At 39.2% G+C, this 16,388-nt stretch overlaps 1 protein-coding gene across 7 annotated transcripts in view; it reads left to right on the forward strand.

The window, feature by feature from the left end:
• Positions 1-16,388, forward strand: part of DCAF1 (DDB1 and CUL4 associated factor 1) — a 57,743-nt gene that overhangs the window by 31,078 nt on the left and 10,277 nt on the right. For 6 of the 7 annotated variants that reach the window (XM_042450209.1, XM_042450214.1, XM_042450213.1 and 3 more), the window contains 7 exons: positions 501-585; positions 3,734-3,967; positions 5,538-5,631; positions 6,186-6,290; positions 6,779-6,852; positions 6,960-7,064; positions 11,463-11,471. In XM_042450209.1, coding sequence (XP_042306143.1) covers positions 501-585; positions 3,734-3,967; positions 5,538-5,631; positions 6,186-6,290; positions 6,779-6,852; positions 6,960-7,064; positions 11,463-11,471 — 706 coding nt within the window. The remainder of the gene's footprint in view (positions 1-500; positions 586-3,733; positions 3,968-5,537; positions 5,632-6,185; positions 6,291-6,778; positions 6,853-6,959; positions 7,065-11,462; positions 11,472-16,388) is intronic. The other variant, XM_042450215.1, reaches the window with a different exon arrangement.

The following is a 16,388-nucleotide window of genomic DNA, read 5'->3' on the forward strand; positions in this document are numbered from 1 at the left end:
TAATAATAATAATAATAATAATAATAATAATAATAATAATAATAATAATAATTTTATTTCTATACCGCTATTCCAGCGATCACAGCGGTGTACATCAAAGAGTAAGACAATTAAAACATTAGCATGACAACAATACAAAGTTAACAATTAAGAACAGTAAAAACTAACAACACCCTATACAAGTGGCTGTGTAGAATGGAATACACAAAAACATTGTCAAGGGGAAGAGAATGACCACAAGGCTCACTTTGGTTCACTATAGAAATTTATTCAGGTGCAATAATGGTCAGAAAATAGATAGGTAAAGATTACCCAAATGAAAAGATTGCACAGTATTAATAGAAGCCAGGATATGGCTGACTCCTGCTGATAACTCATTAGGTGCTGTATGATGCATTCTAGTACATTGAATACTAACACACAAAGGTAGACAGAATGACACTTTTAAAACTTCACTTTGGTGTTTTACTGCTCACTAAATATTTGGTTCTTCTGTGCAGGCATTCATTCACGGATGACCACTATGTGGAATTCAGCAAGCATTCTCAGGACAGGGTCATTGGCACAAAGGGGGATATTGCTCATGTAAGTAGTAACTGCAGAATCTCCAAAGCCAGTGCAGTTCTAAAGATGTGGTTTTGTTAAAGTAACTTCCAGCCAGTACCATGCTTTATGGTGGGCTGGAGTAACTTTCTAGATGGGAGGCTGCACTGGACCACACAAACAGATTGCATCACGATTGCATTTGCTGTTGTAATCAGGTGTCCACAATGGCTGTTCTCTGTGGTTCAGGAGGATATTAGAGTCTCCCCCTGATCTCCATATACCATAGTGCCCTGCAAAATCAGAGGGCAGAACATCTATTTCCCATCTTGAAGTGACAGGTAGAGAAGAGAAGGAAGAAAGCCCATCATGATTTTTGCAGTATGAGTGATGGTTACAGACATGATCATCAGTATGATTCCACAAAACAGGTGTGGCAGTGAATGTTTCTCGTTCTTGTCGTATGGCATCGGATTAAACCAAATGATTTAGACCAGCAACCTCCAGATGGTGTTGGACTACAGAACATCCAGTCCAAGTGGTGTCAGTTTGAGGAATCATGGTGTAGAGAGAGAAAATACTACTAAGAGTCTGGTGGGTTAACATGCTAGCAAAGTAAAGATGATGGGTCCCTTCCAGATATTATATAACAGATAGCAGAATGATGTGTAAGTATATTCTGCTCACAGACTGTGGCATTCCTTTCAATTAGGTTGGTCTCTTCTTTCTTTTCTACAAGCAGTTAAAGACCTTTTTATTTAGGCAGACCTTTGGCTCATAGTTCATGTGGCAAAAGGGGCTATTAATGGGGCCTGACTTTTATCACATTTAATATGTTGTAAATGTATCTTAAACCAATGTCCTGGGTAGGACTGATGAGGCTCTGATAGTGCTTAAAAAGGAATTAGAAATGAGTCCAAATGTGATGGTGATATTGTCACTATTCAGAAGGATTGGATGATGGAACAGGCTTTATGGGGATTGATTAGATGGATTTTGGCCATTGGCACAGGACTATCAACATATTTCTCTTCCAGGTATGACACTTTGTTCAACAGTCACTAAATGTAACAGCAAAAGTACATGTAAAGTTTCAGAGAGAAAATCTATGGAATTTCCTTCATGCTGGCATTTAATTCAGGAGAAATGAAGATGAATAAGTGGCTTGGAGCTAGAGTTTCCATGAGTAGAACTTTATTTATGGGGGCACTCCTCCTGGAATGGGTGGCTAGAGGCAGTTTTTGTCGTTTCCCCTGGCAAATTTCTCTTCCTACTAAAAAGTTACTCTGAAGGGTTGGGGAAGTATATGATGGGGGGGGGGGGCTCCCTTTTCCTGGTAGGAGCCACCATTGCATCTTGGTTGTTTGCTTAATCAAGAGGAGTCGAGAAGAGTCCAATTACTGGATCCAGCCCAGTAATTTTAATAAAAATTGTCCAGGTCACCGGTATGAAAACATGAAAGCACCTCTGTTCTGAAGAGTTGGCAGAATTCATGCAGAAGGTGTAAATTTCATGCAGAGTTCACACCAGGATTTTTTTTGCATGATGGAAACAAATGTTGTCACAAAGCAACAAATCTATTCAAATTCTTAATTTTCCTTGCCCTCTTGATTTCCCTGAATATTTGCATTTAAACAAAACATCATTCTGTGATGCTTTGCTGCTCCTTCTATTAACCTTTGAGGGAAATCTGATTTCCGATAATAATCTCATCATTGGTGTAGCAGCAGGATAAGAGCATTTGTTTCAGCAAAAGAATATACGTACTGCAGGGATTTTGTAAATTACAGGTATCAGAGAAAAAGTTAAAAAAAAACAATGTCAGATGCTTCAAGTAGGAGTCATTGGTCTGGTTCTCAGTTAAACATCTGTGTGAAAATAATTTTAAAGGAAATCTCTAAAATATTTTCAGACTTCATTTGCAAGAGTCACAAGAAATACTCTTGCACAGAAGCAGAATGTTGGCAGGCCAAATGCTGCACAATCACAGAGCACAAAAGTAAACATATCACAGTGTGTCTCAGCAGTTTAAAAGATTCTCCTTTTTTCTTAATGGAGAAAGATTTCATGGACTAGAGCAGGGAATCTTGCATCCGTCCAGAATTTGTTGGATTGCAAATCACAGCATTCCTCACTGTTGGCTGTGTTGGGAGTTCAGGTTCAACAACACTTGCAGGCTGCAGGAATCCCAGCTTTGGGCTAAAATCTGCCTGAAGAGGATTTGAGTCTGAAATCTTACAATGTAGCCCATGTTAGATTTGAGGGTAGACTAACATGGCTGCTTCTCTGCAGCCATGTTAGCTTGGAATATCTGAGAAGCGCCATGGCCTTTGTACAACCGGCTTGTCAGATGCTCATGAAACATAGTGTAGCTTGTTATGTATCAGTGGACAGTTGTAGCTATTTCTTCTAATTTATTTATTTGTTTTATTGGATATATATCCCACCTTTCTCCCAAAATGGGATTCTATGCTACAACCCTTCTTGAAGAAATTTGCTTAAATTTGGAGATGGTGGACATATTAAGAATGATTGAGGTACAGCGAAAATTATTTTATTTGAATTAGGAAAACAGGGGAGCTGTTGTGAAACTTGGGAATATCTTACCCTTTGTTTTTCTTGATTACCAAGAGTGAGAGAATCTAGAGAAGAGAACCCTTGTTAAAACTATAAATTAAAATACAGTTTTTGAAAGGGAGAGAGTTAGCAAGGTAAACAATTTTCCTAATAATTAATAATAATTTGTTTTATTTATATACTGCTATTCCAAAGATCATAGCGGTGAACAGCAAGTAAGCTAATTAGCAAGTAATCTAATTTGCCCCCAACAGTCTGGGTACTCATTTTAGCAACCTCGGAAGGATGCAAGCCTGAGTCGAGCTTGGGCCCTTTTGCTGGTCTTGAACTCGCAACCTTGTTGAATGGCTGGAGTACAGGCATTTAACCGCTGCGTCATTCAAAAGCTAATAAATATAGTATACCGTTTGTTAGAAAATTATGAAGTTGCTGTTTTTGGAGTGTTCTCAGGAAAGCTGTGTATGAACTAATGAGCTCTTTAGAAGGTGAGTGAGCACGAGGAGATGGCTGTCCATAGAGACTGATCTGGAAATGCTTATAAGTACAGTACAGTTCATGCAAACATTCTGTTTATCTTGACTAATTAATGTTTTTCTCTTTTTCAATCTGAAAGATCTATGATATTCAGACTGGCAACAAGCTGTTGACTCTGTTTAATCCAGATCTTGCAAACAACTACAAGAAGAATTGTGCCACCTTTAACCCCACAGATGACCTTGTCTTAAATGATGGTGTCCTTTGGGATGTCCGCTCTGCACAGGCTATACATAAATTTGATAAATTCAATATGACCATTAGTGGTGTTTTTCATCCAAATGGGCTGGAAGTCATAGTCAACACAGAGATTGTATCCTTTCTGCCTTAACTGTGTCTGGCATGGGAGTCTTAAAGAGCTTGTTGTGAGGAGCCAGCAGCTGCAGCATAGGGCATAACCATTCTTGATGGATCTTATGGAACAGATGAATGAAATTTTGTAGATTTGGCAGTAGCAGAAGCTGGGTAAATAGGTTCTTTGGCTTCACATATTGCAGTGCCAGGTAGGTACTCCTATTCAAAAAACGTTTCAGCATGGGGCAGGGGGAGTGTCAAACAAAGATGGGCATCATGTAGGCCAAACTTTATGTAGTGGAGGAGCACAGGGTACAGAAGGTGGATAGGAAGAGTGAGAATAGCTTTCATGGAGTTGTGGCATGATATATGTGTTTATTATGCATGAAAGCTATGTGTAGATGACCAATTCAGACTCTGTCACTTCCCAGGGAGCCAAGTGTGCAAGGAGGGAAGATGAAGGTGGGGAGAAAAAGTGGGGTACATAAGAACTTAAGATCTCTGCAGTTTCCTTCCTGAGATGTGGCCATTTGAGCCTATGCCTATGCAGTACTCCAAGGGTGAAATCCAGTGCAGTTTTTCTGCTGCAAGAATTTCTTGTATCAGAAGAACCAAAGGTGAGGAATCCCACTCACTCCTGCAGCCTACTCATTCCCTCAAAGCCTGAGGGACACTCTGGAGCAAAATTTCAAAAGAGCTGAGGGTTTTGGGAGCAAAAACAGGAAAAGAATCTCCAGTTGCATGTGAAGCAGTCTTTTGCTCCTGCAGCATGGTTTTGTTTTAAGAATGGTCACAAAGGGTAGTATAATGGAACTTTTAACTTGAGTTTCTTTTCTAAAGATCTCTAACATGGAATTGGGATGTTCATCTTTTACTGCTGTAGATGATAACATCATAGGCAAGAACCAATGTTTCTTTTTCACAACAAGACAGGGAGAAAAGTGGCGGTCACACCCATTTTTTGCTTTGGGGCCACTCACTGTCAATACTGTATGTGATTCTGACAGATTGTGGCTCATGACAGAAAGCAAGCTATAGCAAGTAAAATCCAAGATGTTTCATACTTATCAAAGAATTCACAGTCCTGTGAAGTCAAGGCCCTGTTTAGGTTCCTATTTCTGAATTCTGTATAAAAGGAACATAGCTTTTGAGAAGATCAAAGATTTTTGAAAAATTAATAGGGAAAACAGGCAAATGGTTCATTAGACAAACTTGCAAATGTTCATTATGGTATATTATATCAACTGAAATGAAAGTTACCTTTCATGGACTCTTAAGTGGTGAGGTTGTCTTGTAGGCAACTTAATATGAAGAAGAAAGTATACCAACCAAGTCTGAATTTGGAGCTAGAATTGGGTTTATATCCACAATATCTCATGCTAAAATAAATAAAAGTCTTAAAAGTGCTGCCATGTTCCTCCCCCCTCCTTTTGATGCTGTAATAGATTTTATGCCTACTTCTTTGGGGGAAAAATGTACCAATAGTGATAATGATGTAGTGATAAGTTGCTGCTGCTGATATGCTGACTGCCCTGGAAATAAATGTGCTGCTGGTGGGTGGGTGTTGTCTTCCTTAATGCACTTTCCAGTGGGACCTGCGGACTTTCCATTTGCTACACACAGTGCCAGCCTTGGATCAGTGTCGTGTTGTCTTCAACCACACTGGAACAGTCATGTATGGAGGTAAGAGGTCTATTGGCTTGACCAGTTAACTACTATCTGCCATCTTGCAGAAGTGCACAGGGGATCACAACTCACTTCTGTGGGATATACTGTCCTTCCATGTTATGTTTGACTACTCCCTTTCCCGGTAAACTACTGCCTCCTTCTACTACCTTGGTATCCTATTCTCTCCTGATGTTGTATCTTCATACCTTCCCTATCCTCCCTGCCTGCACTTTTCTCTCTTTTTCTGGTACCTCTTTTTGCCAGTCCTTCACTGCTGTACTATTCAGTGTTCTTTTCCCACAAAGCCTCTGCTTGCAAATCTCCCCCATAAAACTGATCCATAATTATTTAGAGGATAACTCAAATTCTTCAGGTTATAATACATATTGTATATATTCTAGACATTGTGGCATTTTACATTTTGTGAATTTGGAATATTTTTCTGCTTTAAGAGAAATTAGCTTCATTTAAATGTTTAAGAATTTTACTCCTTTACTAGCCTTGCTTCTTTTAAAAACAATTTGCCTTCTAGCATGTATTTTTAAAAATTATTACTTCCTTTCTATCAGCTATGTTACAGGCTGATGATGAAGATGACTTGCTGGAAGAGAGGATGCGAAGCCCCTTTGGGTCATCATTCAGGACATTCAACGCAACAGATTACAAACCAATTGGTAAAGTTTGTGGCTGCATTTATCTGAAATTACACTGGGGAAAATCTGTGTTGGGGTGATCTGCTGAAAAAAGTGCTATCTAACATTTTTGGTGAAAATACTGGGACACCAAGCCCTGAATGAATCTCCACAATAAGTGGAAGAGAAAGCTCTTTGTCCCAAAGAAAGTGAGCTGTGATGCATTGGGCCATTTGCCAGAAATTTGAGATTTTCAGTTGAGGCCTCTTGTATGTCCCAACACATAGTGAAGGTGGGTTAATGGGTACATGTAACAGGACTTTCTCTTTAGTAGCACCTCAGCTATGGAACTCCTTACACAAAGAAGTTAGGCTGGCTCCAACTCTTTTAAGCTTCCAGTAGATAGCCAAAACAGTGCTGTTCTGCATGGCATTCAGTGTTTGAAACTGCTGTTTTAAATGTTTGAAAACTGGATTCTAGGGTTGTTTTTAGTTGAAGATACTTGTTGAAGCTGTTATTTTCTTTTCCAGCAACCATTGATGTAAAAAGAAACATTTTTGACTTGTGTACAGACACAAAGGATTGTTACTTGGCAGTTATTGAGGTAAATGTTATTCTTGTACATGAATTAAAATATGGGATTGCAGCAATCAGGTGGTGGAGAATCTGTGTTTTAACTCGTTCTGTTTGCTGCATGGTTTCTGTTTTTAGAACCAAGGAAGCATGGATGCCATGAACATGGACACTGTTTGCAGGCTGTATGAAGTGGGCAGGCAGCGTTTGGCAGAAGATGAAGAAGATGAGGAAGAAGACCAGGTGAGTTCTTTTTTCGCTGTTACATTTTAGCTGAATTCTTTAGAAGTAGTTTGAAAATCATCTTTCAGCCCCTATTAGAATATAATATATTTGTTTTCAGTTTGTTGTAGAAAGACAGTACATTAAAACTTAATTTTGAGAGAATGCCACTAAGTGCTTTAATTTGTTGCAGTTCTATAGATTTTTTAAAAATCTGGTATTAAATCTGATATTAATTAATCATTAGCAATAATAGTGTGTTTTAGCTTTTAATCATTTAATTTTATGTGTTTGTAATGTATATACTCGACTATAAGTTGACCTCATGTAAAAGTCAAGGGCATGTTTTTGGAACAAAATTATACATTTTGATGTGATCTGTGGATAAGTCAAATGTAAAACATGAGGGCATGTAACAGAGGGCCACCACTCCCTTCTCCTTCTGTGTCATGTCTGTGTAAATTTACAGCGCTTCATAAATAAAGGTTAATAATAATAATAAAGAGTATACAAAATTTCTGCAGGCATAAATGTTTGTGCTCCCACTAAAGGCTAGAAGGATGAGGGAGCAGAGTGGGGGCAGTGCTTCCAGGACTGATCAGGCTCTTTGCTTTCACCAAGGGATGGTTACCTTTTTAAATAAAGGTTAAAGTACAGTATTTACATTGGCCCTTGGATAAGTCGACCCAGGTTTTTGGGGGCAAATTTTAAACTAAAATTTCTAGACATGAGTATATACAGTAATTAAATTCTAATTATTTAATATAAATTATGTATAATTAATCACTCTGAGAACTCTACTCAGAATTGGAATGAGAAATGAGACTTTATGATGTTCTTAACAGTAGTTTATGGATTCCCATGACATCCATCCAGTGTCCATGCTTCCAACAATGTATTATGAAATAGCTAGACTAGGCTTTGAAGTTGGTCATTGCTGCCTAAGGAGATAAACCCCTACTTAATGGGAGCTTTCTGTTCCCTTGTGTACCAGTATCTGGTTTAGCCTATTTTGTCACTGACAGGTCTTTCCTGTGATGAAGTATGAGGGTAATTAAAAATGGTGACTATTGTTTTTGCTTCAGTTTGAAGAAAGCAGCTTGACTACCAACAAAGTGTTGTTGTTTTGCTTGTCTGTATTCTGCTGCTGTTGAAATGTATTTACAATTTTTTAGTGCTGTGTCTGTGCGGTTGCTGTCCAGAGTTTGGAGTGCTGGTCGAATCCTGAAATCTTGGGCAAAAAAAGTAGAGGTGAAAGAAACTTTAAGCTAATATGTCAGACAAATATTGAAACGTTTTCTCTTTCCTTAACTCAGAATAGAGGCAGTGTCAGGCATTTTTCATTGACCGGTGTGTCATTAGTATTTTTCCCTAAAACAAAAGCTTTCCAGAGGAGTTTTCCAGCAACACATAATGCAGTTTTAATAAGTCATAATCTCAACAGTAGTCCCTGAAATCTCACTCCTCATTTTTGACCTTTTCTGTTGGTAATGACCCTTTTTCTGATATATTCACACTGAGGATTTCCTGTTCGTTTGAGATGTGATTGAATAGCTTTTGTTCTTTAGCTTCTTCTGATTTCTCATACATAGTGTTAACAATGTTCCTGGAAGCTCTGAGTTCACAAATATGGAGGCAGGAAATCTAGGCCACCATTGATTTTCCTGAGAGCTGGACTGGTGTCAATAATTTATTTCTCATAGTTGTATTTGCATCCCAGTCTTCTCCAACTATAGGAGCAGTGGGCCAAAATTGCTATCAGATACACTAACCAGTCCTACATGCAAAGGAGGAGGAAAAGCGGCATCTACCTCATGTATACAGTACTCCAACTTTTGCAAAGGACATGGATTGCTGGAGAGTAGTGCCAGAAATATAGACTGGACAAAATAAGCAGGTGTGTGTATGTGTGTGCTTGTGCACACATGCATACATGTCAACTTTTCTTCAGTGCCCTGTAGGCTTTGTTGGCCACTGCTTTTACAAAGAACAAATGTAATTTCAGGTTTCTGTGTTTTGGTGATTCCCCACTGCTGTTTTGTAAGGTCTTCAGAGTCCTCCTCTAGTTAGCTTTGAACTAAAATGGAAATGAAGAGAAAAGACATCACAAGAAAGACGTGGCTGTGCTTTGTGAGGTGTGTGCCATTCCCCACCTGTGCCACACATATATAGTAGCTTTGAACTTTGCCATCATGTGCCATTTCTGTAATTCTTGGTTTTCCCTTTGGACCATCAGGGATGAGTAATATTGCTTCTGCCAGCGGAAGAGGCTTCTTTCTGGAAGCATCTTTAGTCTTCTCCCATCAATAGACCCCATGTAAACAGTTGGTTCTTGTTATCAAATTGATATTTTGGTTAGAAGAAAAAGGTAGTCCTTCTTGAAAAGCCTTGCTTAGTTGTTAGACACAGGATATTTCCTTCTTGTTTTGTCCAGTATCTACAGTGATTGGGGTGAAGGGGCCAGAAAATAAGTTAGGAAAATTGTCAGATGCCTCACTCAGTCCCAGCTGTGCCAAGAACATGACTGTGTGAATGTTGCAAGGAGCAGAATCTGGGAGACTAGATGCAGAATTCTTAGCTGTCCTCTTGCTGCCCCTGCCTTAGATCTTTTATAATCTACTAAATCTCCCACTGGTAAGAGCAACTATATCAGCAGTGCCCAACATCAGTGGGAGATACATGGTCCTTAGAGTTGCCATTAGTCATGTAACGGTATGGTGATGTGATGGGTGATGTGATGGTTTCAGTTGCTCATGCCCATCACATCACCCATCTTGTACAATGCAGGTTTCACTGGGTAAGAGAAAAAGGAGACTTGGTGGCAGAAGGGGATGTGGCAGTACATGCATGATGTGGTTTAACTCAGTCTGGTCTTGACATACTTTCTGTATAGAGTGACCTTAGTCACATTTCAGAGCTTCATTGGCCACAATCTTGCATCTTGTTTGGAACAGCATGATATGTTGTAAAGAATGGTGATTGTCTCTGTCTTTTGCTGTAGATCTTTTTCATCTGCTAGCATGGAAAGGTAGTGAATAGTAAGCTGTATAGAGAGTGAAATCACTTGTTAAATACAAATATTTGAGGAAATTAATATCGATGAGTATAGGTGGTCATCTTGAAACCTGGAGAAATCACTTTTTGGGACTACCTTTCCCTGAATTCCTCAGCTAGCATTAGCACTGGATTGTGTTCACTACTGATTTGTTTCAGAGAAATAGAGAAAGGCAAACAATGTATCATTAAAGATTAATGTGCTAGTGTCAGTATTCAAAAACTAGATCTTTTTGATGTACTTTGTGTACTTGTACATAAAATTAACTACAATTTCTCTTTAAATGGAGTAGATTTGCTCTCTAGCAAAAGTTCAGAGTTAGGGCATATCCAATAGATTTCACATAAGTAAATTAATGCTCTAATAAATGTAGTAGTTTCCCTAAGTTGAGTTGTTACTATTCTATTATAACCATTAAACCTGAGGGCAGGGAAATGTCTAATTTTAAAAATTGTAAGCCGCTCTGATAGCCTTTTGGCTGAAGTATAAATACTATTATTATTTGCATTTTTAAAATAAAAGTTTGGGCTCAAAATAAATACTTCTTAGGAAGATAAAGATATGACGCTGACTTATACCAGACCCTCCAACTGGGTCTGTATTCTCCACTCTGATTTGCAGTGGTTCTCCAGTGTCTGAGGTAGAAAGGTGTTATAGGCAGGATACAGACTGCCAGAAAGAAGTGCTGGGGAGGCGCCTCTCTTTGCTTTGCAGCAGCGCTGCAGCAACCAAGCTGTGCGACGCTGCTGCACAGCAACAAAGGAGCATTAAAAAGTGTCTCCTTTTTGTGGCGCAGTTGCGCCACTGCAAACCTACAAAGACATCCCAATGGCGTTGCAGCTATGCAGTGCTGTTTGTACGCTGTGCAGCTGCTCCGTCATAGCTGTGCACGCCATGTGGGTGGTGCTGTGCAGCTGTGACACCTTCATCACATGCTAGGGCTGCGGGGCGTCTGCACACACTGCCCCCGAGGCAACCCTAACACGTCATGGGTGCGCCGCAAAGGGCCCATCTGTACAGGGCCATAGAATCACCTGCTACTAGATTTCTTTTTAACTGGAATTGTATCTTCTGTGTATGAAGTATGTGCTCTATCCTGAGCTCTTAAAACCTCTTGCACAGAATAAAGGCAATGTGTTGTGCAACATACTGAACCCAAACAGAGTATATGAAAAATACAGTGGGGGGGTAGGGGGTATTAAAATGTTTGTAGCTACTGTAGATAAGTAGTTAGTGACTTAGTTAGCTAAAGCTGTAGAATGGCAATAACTGTGTTTTATCTCTTCACTCCAATTTGGCATCTATGACAAATTGTTTGCTGTGTTACGTGTGTTTCATCTATCCCTGTCTCCTCGTCTGCATAGAAGCCTATGGTAAGAAACTTGCCTTCTGTGTGCTAATATGTCTAGTCAGTTCTGCATCATGCCTTGGATAACCTGTGAAGGGTTTGTGTATACTTGGAGAGGTGGACCCCTAAAGGTAAAGCAAGCTCTATGTGTTTCAGAGCATTTTTGCCTGAATGTCTGTCCCATGAAAATGGAAGACATTAATTAATTCAAACTTTAGGTGGGACAAGGGAGGATGTGGGAGTAAGATTTGGGCTGGAAATATACAGGAAGGGAACTGAAAAGAACCGTCTCATGTTGGAAAAGCAGTTACACCATTCAGTGAGGGATGAGTTTTAGAGAGCAGTTTTAGAAATTAAGATGAAGACTTAAGCAGATTTTTAGAGCAGCAGTTTAAGATGAAGACATATTATAGCCAAGTAATACATGGCAGATTTTCAAAGAAAATAAATGAACTATTCAGCCAAAACTCATTTTTGCAATTCAAGTGAACCACACACACACACACACACACACACACACACACACACACACACAGTGGGTGTATATACAGTAGGTGATAAGAACAGGTTTGGGTTTAATGAGAGGGGGTTGTTGGCAAGGGCATGATATGGGTGTAACAACAACCTTTATTTTTAAATGTGTAAGGTATGTCATGCATACCTTTCTCCCTTCTTCACCATTGTGCTGCAAAGAGGTGACTGGAAACTGCTTCTATTTCTAGTTAAATGCAGTTTAGTATTATGCCTGAACTCTAAACTGTAGTTACTCTTAACTGATTTGTTGAAACAAGCCAGCTTCATAAAGCAAGGATTGAGATTTCATTTTCATTATTTTGGATTGAGATTTCATGAACAAAATGCAATCAGTCCTCCTTATCCATGGATTTTTTTAGCCACAGATTCAAGTGTCCACAGTTTGAGAAAATAATAAAAAGTATAAATTCCAAATAGTAAACCTTGATTTTGCCATTTTATATAAAGGACACTGTCATTGTATTTAATGGGACTTGAGCATCAACAGATTTTGGTATCCACTGAGGAGCGAGGTTCCTGGAACCAAAGCTCAGTGAATAAGAAGGGCTCACTGTATATATTGCTCAGGTACACAAAGTAGCTGTTCAAAGCATAGGGAGATGGGTGTATTTTGTACACACATACACATAGCCATGTTCAGAGAAGGATAGAATTGATCATGCTGAGATTATTTACTTGAATGTGACATTTTTAGCTCTACTTCTAAGACATTTTGAGTATATCAAGAAAAATGTAAAGTGTAAATGTGACCCCAAAGAGTTTGCAAATGCATGAGTTACTCAGCCATACTCAACTCAGTCCACAAGGGATGTAACTCCATCCCATATTGATTGACAAATAGTAGTTTGGTTTTGCATGATATGGGAAGTTACTTTGAAAATGGACAGATGTATCCTGAAAGCAGAGAGTGAGTCAGTCAAACAGTGAATGAGATTTGATATCAAAGAGCCCAGGCACACCCAGTACAGGTAGGCCAGGGCTGAGTTTCCACAACATTACATGTGACAGAACATAAATATTGTTTATACAGATTCTGCCATCTTAGGTCATCGTCCAGGTCAGGCAAAATTGTGCCACATGAGCCAATGGTCTTCCAGTTCACTCCCCATTAGAAAAAAGGCCTCCCTGGGCTTGAAACTGGCCAAGGGACCCAGAAAATGGGGGAAATTGCCCCTGCTCTTATCCATGTGGCTCATGGGCTGCATTTTTCCCATGACTGCTCTAGGTGGACCTTTTCAGTTATGCACAGTTTTGGTCTCCTTCACATTGCTTGGGACTGGCTTTCAGACCCTGCCATCAACAAACGGTCTGAGAGTCACTAATAGCAGACCTATCTTATTATATCATCCTTGTACATAAAATGCCTTTTTCTACAAACTTAGTCAGTCCCCATTCCTCTGCTATGGGTTTTGGCCTCCATGCCATCAGGTCACTGCCACAGTGATATGCCTGTGGAAATGCACACCACCCATCCAGCAAGGACAGAATTGGAATGAATCTCTCTGCCATTGAACCATCCCTCTTAGACACTCATTGCTCTCAAGTTTAACTTCCAGCTACAGCTCCATTAATATTGTCCTAGTCACCTCCTTAACAGAAATAATTGACTCTTAGGGCCAGCACTCCTGCCATGGTGCAGCAAGCTCCTGCCTCAGCCATTTGGGAAGTTACACTGACTTTGTTGGCACTGTGCATTTGTTATGGCAGGGATCACATGTCTAAACATGCTGCTGGATGCAGAGTTCCACTGCATCCATTTTGGTATGCTGAAGATGGGGATTATGCCTCCAAATGTTCTGCCTTCATACCATAAGAATACACTTTGTGGATATAGTTGTGGGAGATAGCATCCTCTTTTTCCCATAGAGGATGAAAGATCCTTTTTAAAACAATTTATCTACTTGGGAAAGTGTCTAGAGTTGGAGGTTGAGACTTGACTGCACATTATTGGCCCAGTGTTCAAGAGTTTCCAGCTTCGGTCGTCAACACTTCCTATGCCATATTCTCTGCCTAACAGTCTTGCCAGACCTCATTGTCTCAACATAATATAGGACTGTGAACTTTTACTGGGTTCAGGTCTAGGACTGCAATTTCTGGTTTAACATGCATCAGCTAACTTCATTGTAGAAGTATCATGAGGGAAAAATAAAGAGAAGCTTCATTTGATGTCAGCTTATAAAGAAGACCACAAAAATAATGCCATGGAATGTAGGTTAATTCCAAGGTTTGACTAAGAACCAACATAGGTTTCTAAATAAATAAGTAAAATCATTCTAGATTAATCTTGGGCCAGATTAAGGAAGAATATTTAGAATTCTCTAAGTGCTTTAGCAACTCGCCAAACTACCATCCATAGGATGTAACCCTGACAGTTAAAGTGAGATCATATTGCTATAATTTTGTAGTGTGAAAGAGCTCTTTCTCTCTCTCAAGAAATGACAAACTGTGTAGATCAAAGGAATGTTACAGATGTATTATGCCAGGATTTCTATAAGGCTTTTGACAAAGTCTTTCATGATATTCTTGCAGACAAACTACTAAAATGTAGAATAGACAGTACTTTTGTTGGGTAAATTTGTAACTAGTTGATACACTGAACCCAAAAGATGCTCACCAATGGTTCTTCTTCACCCTGGAGAGAAGTCACAGATGCCACTGGGTTTTGTCCTAGGCCTGATATTGTTCAACATCTTTATAAATCACATGGATGATACTGTACAATTAAGAGCATGCTTACCAAATTAATATCCCAAAGGAAAAGATCAGAATTCAAAATAACCTTAACAGGTTGCAGAGCTGAGCCAAAACTAACAAAATAAATTTCAACAGGGATCAGAGAAAGGAAGACAAAACAGATGAAATGTACATCTGTCTTGACAGCAGTACTTTTAAAGGGATCTAGGAGTCTTAGTAAACACAACTTAAATATGAGTCAGCAGTGTAATGCTAACATATTAGCTAATGCAATTCTAGGCTATATTAACAGGAATATAGCTTCCAGATCAAGGGAAATAATAGCACCATTCCATTCTGCTTCCATCAGAGTTTATCTGGAATACTGTGTCCGTTTCTGAGCACTGCAGTTCAAGAAGGATAAGTTGGAATGTGTCTAGAGAAAAGCATGGAAAGGGATCAAGAAACCAAGCTCTCTAAAGAATGGCTTGGGAATCTGGGTATGTTTAACTTGGAGAATACTGAGAGGAGATATGATTACCATATTTAAGTACCTGAAGGGATGCCGTGTAAAAGAGGGAGTGAGCTTGTTTTTTGCTGCTCCAGAGACTAGGACACAAAACAGTGGATTCGGATGAGAAGAAATAAGCTTCCACCTAAATGTTAGGAAGAATCTTCTGATGGTAAAAGCGGTTTGGTTGTGGAATAGACTGCCTTGGATGATTATGACTCTTTCTCTTTGGCAGTATTTAAACAGGGTTGGGTGGCCATCTCTCAAAGATTGTATATTCCTGCATGACAGGGGATTGACTAGATAGCTCTTGCAGTTTCTTTGGTTCTTTGATTTTGTGAAAGGGAATCTACCAACAGTTCCTGCAGGAAAATGTCACCCCTTTGATAAATAAGTTAATGACAGACATCTGTAGGGCCATGTTGTTCTTCTAGACTGAGGCACATAAACTTGCAAGACATGAAATCACTATTGGCTGGCATCCTGTGAACTGCAAGACAAAGAAAGAAACCAACAAACCAAAATATTGCAGGAACAATCAACCATCATCACGATGTTCACCTTCGTTCATGGGCTCTGGCTAAGAAGCTGAATAGAAACTGGGAACATGTAATTTGATGAGTAAGGTTTATTCAGGAGTAAAACATAAATTCAACTATGATTTTAAAAAAAGAAAGGAAAATGAGTCACGCCAGATCAAAATCATCATCTCGATCATGATACTCATTGCATTGACAGTCTTTCTTGGACCTCTTTCAGTCACCTTGACAATAGAGGGACATGGTTGTCCAAGTATATGTTCCAGAAGGGCAAGTAATGCAATTTAAGCTTTTCCTCCACATATCTTCTTGAGTACCTCCGGGGCTCCATGCACTGGATTCTGCTGCTTCCATGGCACTGTCCCCTTTGGAGACAGGTTTCATAATTCCCTCCCTGCTTGGAATGTTCTTAGTATTAGTATTTGGAAAGAGAATCTGTTTAGATGTATATACTATACATAGTGACATTATACCCATTATAATATTACTGCTATAACTAAGATTTTAAAAATACACAAGGATTGTGGGTAATTCTTCATAGTAAAAAAAAACAAAAAAACCACAAAAAACTTAGATGTTCAAAAGTTTCAGTCCAGTTGAGATAATCCACTCCTTTGAAGTATAAGCTAGAAAATTAAACATTATTTTGTGGCTGCATGCGTAAGTGAAATGTATTTGCTGTTGC

This window comes from Sceloporus undulatus, chromosome 2 (genome assembly GCF_019175285.1).
Source record: "Sceloporus undulatus isolate JIND9_A2432 ecotype Alabama chromosome 2, SceUnd_v1.1, whole genome shotgun sequence".
Taxonomy (NCBI): domain Eukaryota; kingdom Metazoa; phylum Chordata; class Lepidosauria; order Squamata; family Phrynosomatidae; genus Sceloporus; species Sceloporus undulatus.